Here is a 12,056-nt window from a genome sequence, read left to right as displayed (position 1 = left end):
TTAAATGATTAACATTTTTTTTATATCTTTTTAACATTCATTGTTTTCTTCGTTAATTAAAATCAAATGAAAAACTTAAAATAAAATGTATATCCAAATCAGTTTAACTACCATAAAAATTCCTTTAATAGAATAATTATAAATATTTAATTTTAAAAATTTAATTTTAATACCTTTTTAGTATAAAATAATTTCACACATATATTTAATTATGTAATGTTATATCAATAAAAAAAGCTATCTTTTACACTGTAATTAAAATTAAGGTATGTCTTAATATTAGTAGACTAATTAATTTTTTCAAATAACTTTGAGCAATTTTATTGGGATACTTTTTTATTTTACAGTAATTGAACTGATTTGAAATTAAAATTTATATTAAATATCATATTTGAAATGATACTGTTATCAGTAAAGTAAAGAAATACTGTATCATTTTAAAGAAAGACTAATATAATACAATCACTTATATATTCATTAATCTCATTAAATAAACATTGTAATATTGTTAATAAATTAAAATAGGATCAAACATTAGAATAACAAATCTCATATTAAATATCAAATCAATTTTTATGATATATAATTTTATAAATATTTATATAATATTTTGTAGGATCTAAAATGAATAAAACTAAAACTAAGCATTGAAGATGCTAAACCTAAATTATTTTGCTTTTCTCCTTGACAGTATATAAGTTATTATCATCATTACTCTTGCAAGATGGAAACATTGGCAATAGCTAGTGACAGTTTTTCATACAGTTGGTTATCGTCAAACTGCAACAACAAATCCCCACTTGATGGCTTTGAGGAGTCTCTCACAAAAGAATTCATCAATTACAGCATCATTGACTCAGATCATTTACTAGCTGAACGCAAGAACTTCAATTTTGATCCTTCAATTACTCACTCACCTGTTGTTCTTGTTCATGCGGATGAGCTTTTCTCCCAAGGCATTCTAAGGCCTGTTGGCACACCGGCAGAGACACACTCCGATGACATTTCCGAAGTTCTTGATTCTTCTCGCAACGGTGGCGGCCCGGATTCAACTCAAACTAATAAGCTTGGCCCTTCTTGTTCTTTGCTTTTTTCGCGAGCTGTGACTCCGAAAAAATTGGGAATTCATCGTGGAATCCTTGCAAAGTGGAGAAGATCAACATGGAGAACCTTGGTGTATCTTTTTAGGTATGTGAACAACCAGTTAGGCCAGAAAGTTGGGTGCTCAAGGATAATAAGTACAAGAGTTGTTGACGATATTGATAAAACAGATTGGAAATTCAAAAGCTTGAGAAGTAGTTCAGTGCAAACATCTCCTATTGTTGATTTGCATCATCATGAGAATTCAATTTATGAAGCGGTCCTCCATTGCAAAAGATCAGTAGGTAGATAGGTAGATAAATACTTTTATTTTTATGTTCCTATATTAATCTTTTGAAAATTGTTGTGTGAACAAGTTATTTTTATAACAAAGTTTATGTAATTTTTTTTGTTGTTCTTCTTATGCGTCTCCTCTTTTTTCTTCAACTTTTTATTGGAATGCCAATAAACTATTGTACCAACATAGTTGGATGCAGTTACCAAAATAACTTGGTCATATAGTATTCCGTAAATTTTTTGTATGCGCGCTCACATGAGTGTGTGGGCGTGTGTGAATATACATAAATGTTGGTATTGGGGAATTTTAATTCCTTCTTGTGGCTTGTTTCACGAAACTGATTGAAGAGAGTTGTAGAAGGAGGAAGTGTAGAGGTCTTAGATATGTATGGTTGTTTATTTTAGATTCTTTCTTATTCTTATAGTTTGTTTATGTTGAATACTATCTGTATTTCTCTGCTGAGAAAATAGTGGTGTTGTTGTTGTAGACAGTAGCTTTAAATTTTGTATGTCAAACTTCAGGAACGATTTGATCCGTGAAGATAAAAACAATAATAAAACAAACTGTATATGCTGTCTTATTTTTTTTTAGAAAAAGTTTAGGTAGACAATGAGAATACTAAACAATGTGAATAATAGATATATCGGATATTCAATTCAATAAGTATGCACATGATTATATTTATTATTTTTAATTGGATGGTTATTTCTTTTTATTTGATTTATTCATGCACAGTTAACAATGACTGGATGTTCAATTTACTAAGTATACAGATGATTATCCTAATGGTAAGGTTTAGGAGATAATTTGGAGATGGAGTATTTTTTTACTTTATTAGGTTAATTCTAAAATCTATTGTTTACATTGTTTACAAAAATCATTGTCTACATAATAAAACTCCTTTTTTTTATCCGTATAAATGTTATTAAAATTACTGTTTTCAATTTGATAGCCAGACAGACTGTTATGTTCCAATTTATGAACAATGAAAAGTATAAAGATTATGGAAATGAAAACCAAATAAAATAACAGGGCCATAGTTTTTTTTTTTTTGTTTAAAGAAAACAGGGCTATAGCTATTAGCTATGTTTGCGAAAAATGTTACGTAACCAATTTTTTTTTCCTTAAATATGCCTTGTATTTAAGTTATTAATTAATTTCTTTTTTTCCCCGCTAACAATGTTGGCCTTTTCTCATTTTCCTATTCTTATTATATGGATACCAGATATGAAATAGCTAGAGAATGCTTGTAATAGAACACAATCATCAGAGACGAGTCTACTCAAAACTAACAATTTTGCCAAATTTTAGTGACCTGGTAAAAAAGGGTCAACCTCAAGAATTTTACATGAAGTTGTGCTTTTTATTTTTAGGGTAATACTAGGGAGACAAAAAATACAGCCAAACTTGTCTTATTTAGCATTCACTAATTGTCGCAACAATTAATAAATGCTAAATAAGGAAAGTTATCGCTGTTTTTGGCTAATTTTCTTTGGTTACCAAACATTTCCATTATTTTTATAGCTCTATTATTGATAACGATAATTAATGTGTTGGCATGATTATAGCTCTATTGACAGTTTGCTAAAATTTTGCTACCAATATAGTAAATGTATTCATGTGCCACCCTGTGAAAAACAAGGCAAATCAGACAAGGAGGGCACAAGGGGACAAACAATGTTTGGAGAAAATACAATAAATTAAAATTGAATTCACATATGATTCTATCACCTTAATTCCTTCATCTAATTTGGTTTCTTTGTTCTCTTGTTGGAAAAGATGTTCCATTCCTTATATGTGAATGAATGAACCACTAGAAAGTGACTTTTGATTTATCGCCATGCATGTTTCTTCCAAGTCTATGAAAACTTAGCATAACTAATAATGACTAATGAGGACAAGATGTCACTACTATGCAATTGCATTTACTACTAGAACACTGCATTCCCACCTCACTCTTGAAATGTGGCCTCAGTTTCAAAAGAAGTGGTGGCGACAGGTGGCCAGCGGTTTCCAACACCCCCAGCGACAATTAAAATGTTTTCCTATGTTTAGTTATTTGTTTTTTATTAATGTTATTTTGTGACCTAGATATTGTTGGTATGCTCAATATGTTCAATGGTTTTCAAATAGTTAGAGATGGATCAAAAGGTAGACATATCATTATAGGGGGAGTTATTAAAAGGAGCACTACACGAAAAAAAAAGTTTTGTTGCTGCACTTTTCTTTTGTCATGCTCTAAAAGCATGGTCGAAAGGGGTTAATGGTCATGCTTTTATGAGAGTGGCAATTGATTAGAAATTTGACCATGTTTTTTCTTGTCACGTTTCAAAAACGTGACCGAAAGGAGTCAATGGCCACGCTTTTATGAGAATGGCGATTGACTAGAGATTTGGCCACGCTCTTTTTGCCATGCTTCAAAAGCGTGGCCAAAGAGAGCAACATGCACGCTTTTAAAGCATATAAGTAGAGTTATGTTATGATGACATTTTTAAAATTCTTTGGCCACGCTTTCTATTGTCACGGTTCAAAAACATGGCTCAAAGGAATCAATCGGCACGCTTTTTGTAAGAACCACAAATTAGTTAACCGATTAATTAACGTAAAATAATATTACATTAATTGCCCAAAATAGGTTCAAAATTTTAGAATATTAATTAAACAATTTCAATATGATATTTGGACTCAATAGATTTTTCTGAGTTGGAAAATGTAATTTTCTTCGAAAAATTGCGTAAAAACGCGTACTGGTAAATTAACCGGCAGTACCGGCTTAAGTCTGTCCGGTACTGTGCAAGAAAAATAAAAACAGTAAAAAATTTTAGAAAAATATTTAAAATTAAAAACCAGACACTAATTTTAAAGGTTTGGCCCAAAGTTGGGCCAAACAGGCCAAAAACACTAACAGGTTAGACCGGGCCCAAGTTGGGCCCGATCCCAACAAATAAATACCCCTCATTAATAGCCATTTCAGCCATTTCTCACCTCATAACACAAACATAGCAGCTGCATGGAGAGGAGAAGAAGAAGAGAGAAAATACTATTCACATACAACTTTCGGCGGCCATAACTCGAGTTACGGTGCTCCGATTCGCGTACCGTCGGCTGCTATGCGAAGCTCTCGCCGAGCCCGTTAATTCTATTCCATCTGTGTAGGTAAGATTTCGAATTTTTCCTTCCTTTTTGCTGCCCTAAGAATTTCGAATTTGGTGGGTGTTGGTTTTGAGTGAGATTTGTGTTTTGGTTGTTTAGGTGCTAATCATTAGTGAGGAATTTTTGGGTTCTATCCCAAACTTCAATAAATAAGGTAAGGTTTCTTAAGAACCCTTGTAAATTGATTAATTGGGAGTGTTAGATTTTGATTTATATGAAATGTATGATGTTAGTTTGAATATTGGAGCTTGTTGGAATTGCTTTGGACATTTGGGAGCATTTGGAGTTGAATTGGTGGCTTGGTTGTGGTTGGAAGCTTGAATTGCATGCAATTTGGGTTTTAGTGCATATTGGGGATCGGCCAAGGTATGGTTTCGGTTTCTTCTATATAATATATAATATTTCTGGACACTTAGGCTAGTGACCCATAGGATAGGATTGAATAAAATTGGTTGTTGGAATTGTTGTATGATGATGTATGATGATTTGATGAATTGGGTGGTGTTTATGAATTGTAATGTTGATGTTGATAAAATGGTATTGAAGATTGAGATTGAGATTGATTATGATGATTATTGGTAATGGTGAATGATAATTGATTAATGTTGGTTGAGAAATGAATATAGTGTTAGGTAATTGATAGTTGGGATTGATGATTTCATAAGGTGAAGTGGTGAATTGAGGTATGAAAAGTGTGAGATCTAATGTGTTTTGGAGTTTGATGAGGTTATGGTTTGGTATTGGTTGGGAATTTGGAAGGTTGAGAACTTGTAAATTTTTTATAAAAAATGAGTTTTGGGCTAACTTTGACAGATCATAACTTGAGCCTCAAAGCTTAAAAATGAATGAAACTTGTTTTAAATTAAAAATGGCTTTGAGAGCTTTAAATTGATATAAATTTTATAGAAATGGATTTTTTTAGAGGGAGTTATGATCATTCAAAGTTTGGTGTCAAAATCTGAATTCTGCAATGTTGTAGAATTTTATGATTTCTGGTTTGTGTACGCACGCACACCCCGTGGATTTTTGAACCTGTGCGCACGCACAGACTTGTGCGCATGCACACACGGGGATATGGCTACTGTTGGGAGCCCTAGCACGCTCTGTGCGCATACACAATCATCGAAGCTTTGCAAGCTGTGCACAGGCACAGCCTTGTGCGCACGCACACGCTGGAAGGTGCAATCTATTGAAGGCGTTTGCACGCGTTGTACGAGCGAAAATAATTGGAAAATTTTATTCTTATGCGTACACATACCTCTTTCCGTACGCACACCTTTTGAAAATTCTTCTGGGCGTGCGCACGCTGGTGCACGAAATTATGATCACACTTTTCACAACTCCACACAACTAACCAGTAAGTGCACTGGGTCGTCCAAGTAATACCTTACGTGAGTAAGGGTCGATCCCACGGAGATTGTCGGCTTGAAGCAAGCTATGGTTATCTTGTAAATCTTAGTCAGGAGATTAATGATAAAAATGATTTTGTTATGAAGAGTAAATAACATGAATTAAAAGGTACTTGGGATTCAGTAATGAGGAACAGGTTGAGGTTCTGGAGATGCTCTGTCGTCTGAATCTCTGTTTTTCTACTGTCTTCTTCTCCAAACATGCATGGCTTCCTTCAATGGCAAGCTGTATGACCCTCTCGGATGAAAAATACCAGGCACGGTCTCTGCACGGCTAATCAACTATCGGATTTCTCGTCTCGGATGAAAAATACCATGTACAGCTACCGCACGGCTAATCATCCGTTGGTTCTCACTAGCATCGGAATAGGATCTCTCTATCCTTTTGCACACTATCACTGTGCCCAACATTTGCAAGTTTGAAGCTCGTCACAGTCATCCCTTCCCAGGTCCTACTCAAAATACCACAGACAAGGTTTAGACTTTCCGGATCCCAAAAATGCTGCCAATTGGTTCTAGCCTTTACCACGAAGGTTCTGATCTCACGAACTCGGCCCGTGAATCAGAGACCCAAGAGATACGCACTCAAGCTGTCGCCCAATGACTACGTTGAGCTTAGATAGAACGGGAGTGGTTGCCAGGCACGTGTTCATAAATGTGAGAATAATGATGAGTGTCACAGATCATCATCTTCTCCTGATTGAAGTACGACTGAGTATCTTAGAATAGAATTAAGCGTGATTGAATAGAAAACAGTAGTAATTGCATTAATCCATTGAAACACAGCAGAGCTCCTCACCCCCACCTATGGGGTTTAGAGACTCATGCTGTCAAAGATACAATATGGAATGTAAAAATGTCATGAGTTTTTAAATGAATCTCTAAAAGTAGTTTTTATACCAAACTAGTAACTTAGGTTTACAGAAAATGAGTAACTAAGTGCAGATGGTGCAGAAATCCACTTCTGGGACCCACTTGGTGAGTGTCTGGGCTGAGCTTTCAAGCTTCCACGTGCATATTCCCCATATTGGAGTTAAACGCCACCCTGGGTGCTAAAATGGGCGTTTAACGCCGAAAAGTATGCCAGTTCTGGCGTTTCACGCCAGAAAGTTTATGGCTGGCTTTTAACGCGAGTTTGGGCCATCAAATCTCGGGCAAAGTATAGACTATTATATATTGTTGGAAAGCCCAAGATGTCTACATTCCAACGCACTTAAGAGAGCACCAATTGGGCTTCTGTAACTCCAGAAAATCCATTTCGAGTGCAGGAGGGTCAGAATCCAACAACATCTGCAATACTTTCTCAGCCTCTGAATCACATTTTTGCTCAGGTCCCTCAATTTCAGCCAGAAAATACCTGAAATCACAGAAAAACACACAAACTCATAGTAAAGTCCAGAATTGTGATTTTTGAATAAAAACTAATAAAAATATAATAAAAAGTAGATAAAACATACTAAAAACTATATAAAAACAGTGCCAAAAAGGGTATAAAATATCCGCTCATCACAACACCAAACTTAAATTGTTGCTTGTCCCCAAGCAACCAAAAATAATATAGGATAAAAAGAAGAGAATATACAATAAATTCCAAAAACATCAATGAAGATTAGTTTTAATTAGATGAGCGGGACTATTGGCTTTTTGCTTCTGAACAGTTTTGGCATCTCACTTTATCCTTTGAAATTCAGAATGATTGGCATCCATAGGAACTCAAAATTTAGATAGTGTTATTGATTCTCCTAGTTTAGTATGTTGATTCTTGAACACAGCTACTTTATGAGTCTTGGCCGTGACCCTAAGCATTTTGTTTTCTAGTATTACCACCGGATACATAAATGCCACAGACACATAACTAGGTGAACCTTTTTAGATTGTGACTCAGCTTTGCTAGAGTCCCCAGTTAGAGGTGCCCAGAGTTTTTAAGCACACTCTTTTTGCTTTGGACCACGACTTTAACCGCTCAGTCTCAAGCTTTTCACTTGACACCTTCACGCCACAAGAACATGGTTAGGGACAGCTTGGTTTAGCCGCTTAGGCCAGGATTTTATTCCTTTGGGCCTCATATCCACTGATGCTCAAAGCCTTGGATCCTTTTTACCCTTGCCTTTTAGTTTAAATGGTTATTGGCTTTTTCTGCTTGCTTTTTCTTTTTCTTTCTTTTTTTTCGCAAGCTTTTTCTTTTCACTGCTTTTTCTTGCTTCAAGAATCAATTTTATGATTTTTCAGATTATCAATAACATTTCTCTTTTTTCATTATTCTTTCAAGAGCCAACAATTTTAACATTGATAAACTTCACTATAAAAAATATGCACTGTTCAAGCATTCATTCAGAAAACAAAAAGTATTGCCACCACATCAAAATAATTAAACTATTTAAAATTTGAAATTCATGTATTTCTTGTTCTTTTGCAAATAAAAATATTTTTTCATTTAAGAAAGGTGAAGGATTCATAGGACATTCATAACTTTAAGACATGGGCACTGAATACTAATGATCATGTAATAAAAATAAGAGATAAAATAGATATAAATGCAGATAAATAATAAAAGAAGAGAAATTAAAGACATAAAAATAAATGACTCTAATACTAATGCTCATGCAACTCTTAAAATAGGTTTCTAATAATAAAATTTATCACAGAGTTAGGACTCAACAACCTTCATTTTGAGAGATAGGTGCTCCTTCAATCTGTGGAACGTCTGGCTCTTCAAGGGATAGCTTCTGGCGCTTTAGCTTCAGTATCTCACGCCCTTGCTCCTCTTGTTCTTTGAGCAGTTTGCAAAGCATGCTATTTTGATTCTGCTGCTCTTCTTTGAGTTGATCCATAGTTTCTTGCAGCTTGGTGACAGATGCTTCTAAGCGAGTCCAATAGTCAAATTGAGAAATTTCTGGGGGGAGCTCATGCGCCCCCCCTCAGTGGATTCCCTGTTTGCAAACATGTAGATTTCAACAGGGATCAGTTGATGAATCTCTACCTCCTTCCCCAGTATAATACAGTGAATCATCATTACCCTCTTGACAATGACTTCAGATCAGTTGCTGGCTGGGAATATAGAACGCCCAATAAAATCCAGCCAACCTCTAGCAACTGGTTTGAGATCTCCTCTCTTTAATATGTTTGGGACACCTTTTGAATTGGTAATCCACTTAGTTTCAGGGAGGCATATGTCCTCTAGAACTTGATCTAGCCTTTTATCTTGGCCATTCTCCTATTAAAGGACTTTGGATCATCTTGTAGTTGAGGAAGTTTGAGAATTTCTCTCACTTTGTCAAAGTAGAAGTAAATAATATTTTCTCTGACCATAGTCCGAAAGGAGTAGAAAGAAGTTCCCTCTAATATTTGCATCTCTGTCATCCACAAATTTGCGTAAAATTCCTGGACCATGTTTCTTCCAACATGTATCTCAGGATTAGCCAGGACCTCCCAGCCCTTGTTTTGAATCTGCTCTTGGATCTCCGGGTATTCATCTTCTTTTAGATTGAATTTAACTTCCGGGATTACTGATCTTCTTCACACAATTTTGAAGTAATGGTCTGCATGTTCTTTGGTGCAGAAATTCTCATGCATCCAAAGTGGCTTTGGGTTGCTTTCTTTCTTGCCTCTTGAAGTGGTTTGTCTTCCTTTGGGAGCCATGAGATTTGTTTGTTTTGGCTCAGGGATCACGAAAATCACACCAAACTTAGAGATTTGCTTGCCCTCAAGCAAAATAAAAAGAAAGATGATGAATAGTTGGAGAGACGGAATCGAATGATGGAGTGAAGGGGATGGCCGAATGTATAAATAAAGGGGAGGGAGGGAATGGGTTCGAAATTTTAAAAAAAGATATGATTTGAAAGATATGATTTGATAAAAGATAAACATGATATGCAAAAGAGAAGATTGTTTTCAAAATTTAAGAGATATGAAAAAGAGATGAGAAAGTTAGATCTGAATTTTTGTTTATGCATCTAAGAAATAAAAGATAATATGAATGAGTTAAAAAGATTTGGAAAGAAATTGGAAAAATGAATGAGTTTTTTGAAAAAGAATTGAAAAGAATTGAAAGATAATTAAAAAGAATTTATAAGATTATGAATTTTTGTTAATGGAAATTAAAAAATGAATGTTTGTAATGTTTGGATGCAAAAAAATTTGAATTAAAACATGAAAATTCGAAAAAAATTGAATTGGAAATGAAATTTCCTCTCCCCTAGCTGTTCTGGCGTTTAACGCCCATCTGGTGGCCATTTTGGGCGTTTAACGCCCAGCCAGGTACCCTGGCTGGCATTAAACGCCAGAATTCCTTCTTTACTGGGCGTTTTTCTAAACACTCAGGATGCTGCCAATTCTGGCGTTTAATGCCCAAATTGCCTTTTTACTGGCGTTTTAACGCCAGTGAGCCCTTTTTTACTGTGATTCTTCTGCTTTATGTTCTGAACCTTCATTTCCCTAACTTGTTCACTGAAAAGCATTAACAAATGTGAACAACAAAATTAAATGGACTTATATAATTATTATAAACATCTAATAATGGCTGGGTTGCCTCCCAGCAAGTGCTTCTTTATTGTCTTTAGCTGGATGTTACTGAGTTTTTAACTTAGCCTCAGTTTTGAGCATTCTTGCTCAATATTGCCTTCAAGATAATGTTTGATTCTCTGTCCATTAACAATGAACCTTTTGTCAGAATCAATATCTTGAAGCTCTACATACCCATATGGTGACACACTTGTAATCACATATGGTCCCTTCCATCGGGATTTCAGTTTTCCAGGAAACAATCTAAGCCTAGAGTTAAACAGCAGGACACTCTTTTCTGGTTCAAAGACTCTAGATGATAGCCTTTTGTCATTCCATCTTTTTGCTTTCTCCTTGTAGATTTTAGCATTTTCGAAAGCACTGAGTCTGAACTCCTCTAGCTCATTCAACTGGAGTAATCTCTTCTCTCCAGCTGCCTTAGCATTAAGGTTTAAGAACCTGGTTGCCCAGTAGGCCTTGTGTTCCAGTTCTACTGGCAGGTGACAGGCTTTTCCATACACAAGCTGGTATGGAGAGGTCCCTATAAGAGTCTTGAATGCTGTTCTGTATGCCCACAGAGCATAATCCAAACCTCTTGCCCAATCCCTTCTACGGGTACTTACAGTCCGCTCCAGGATTCGTTTTAGTTCTCTATTCGAGACTTCAGCCTGCTGATTTGTCTGTGGATGATATGGAGTTGCCACTTTATGGTTAATTCCATATCAGACCAGAGCAGAGTCAAGCTGTTTATTGCAGAAATGAGTGCCTCCATCACTGATCAGTATCCTAGGGACACCGAACCTGCTGAAGATATGCTTTTGGAGGAACTTCATCACTGTCTTAGTATCATTAGTGGGTGTTGCAATTGTCTCTACCCATTTAGATACATAATCTACTGCCACCAGAATATAAGTGTTTGAGTATGATGGTGGGAAAGGCTCCATGAAGTCAATACCCCATACATCAAACAACTCAATCTCTAAGATCCCTTGCTAAGGCATGGCATAACTGTGAGGCAGATTACCGGCTCTCTGGCAACTGTCACAATTACGTACAAACTCTTGGGAGTCTCTATAGAGAGTAGGCTAGTAGAAACCACATTAGAGAACCTTTGTGGCTGTTCGCTCACCTCCAAACTGTGATCCATGGCAATGCCATAGGATCTTCTGTTTCTCTTCTCTAGGAACACGTCTATGGATCATTCCGTTTGCACACCTCTTAAAGAGATATGGTTCATCCCACAAGTAGTACTTTGCATCAGAAATCAATTTTTTCGTTTGCTGCTTACTGTACTCTTTGGGTATGAATCTCACAGCTTTATAGTTTGCAATGTCTGCAAACCATGGTACTTCTTGAATGGCAAAGAGTTACTCATCCGGGAAGGTTTCAGAGATCTCAGTAGGAGGTAGAGACGCTCCTGCTACTGCTTCTATCTGGGACAGGTGATCAGCTACCTGGTTCTCCGTCCCCTTTTTGTCTCTTATTTCTATATCAAACTCTTGCAGAAGCAACACCCATCTTATGAGCCTGGGTTTTGAATCCTGCTTTGTGAGGAGATATTTTAGAGTAGCATGGTCAGTGTACACAATCACTTTTGATCCCACTAAATAAGATCT

The 12,056-nt window shown here is 35.8% G+C and overlaps 1 protein-coding gene and 1 long non-coding RNA gene across 2 annotated transcripts; both read left to right on the top strand.

The window, feature by feature from the left end:
- The first annotated feature begins 661 nt into the window (after nt 1-661).
- On the top strand, nt 662-1,942 carry LOC107641879 (uncharacterized). Its single transcript, XM_088488739.1, has one exon. It carries the CDS (start codon nt 725-727, stop codon nt 1,391-1,393), a length of 669 nt encoding a protein of 222 aa, XP_088344865.1. The 5' UTR covers nt 662-724; the 3' UTR covers nt 1,394-1,942.
- Nucleotides 1,943-4,385: 2,443 nt separating this feature from the next.
- LOC148564526 (uncharacterized) lies at nt 4,386-4,817 on the top strand. Its single transcript, XR_015883459.1, has 3 exons — nt 4,386-4,534; nt 4,631-4,685; nt 4,765-4,817. It is a non-coding gene; the product is annotated as an uncharacterized LOC148564526 (long non-coding RNA).
- The last annotated feature ends 7,239 nt before the right edge of the window (nt 4,818-12,056 follow it).

The sequence above is a fragment of the Arachis ipaensis genome, chromosome B5, assembly GCF_059453495.1.
Source record: "Arachis ipaensis isolate K30076 ecotype BB chromosome B5, ASM5945349v1, whole genome shotgun sequence".
Lineage (NCBI taxonomy): Eukaryota > Viridiplantae > Streptophyta > Magnoliopsida > Fabales > Fabaceae > Arachis > Arachis ipaensis.
This window is presented reverse-complemented; position numbering and strand designations above follow the sequence as displayed.

What these genes read in the sequence shown, in the direction of transcription:
- LOC107641879 (XM_088488739.1), top strand. Translation starts at nt 725, where the DNA reads ATGGAAACATTGGCAATAGCTAGTGACAGTTTTTCATACAGTTGGTTA.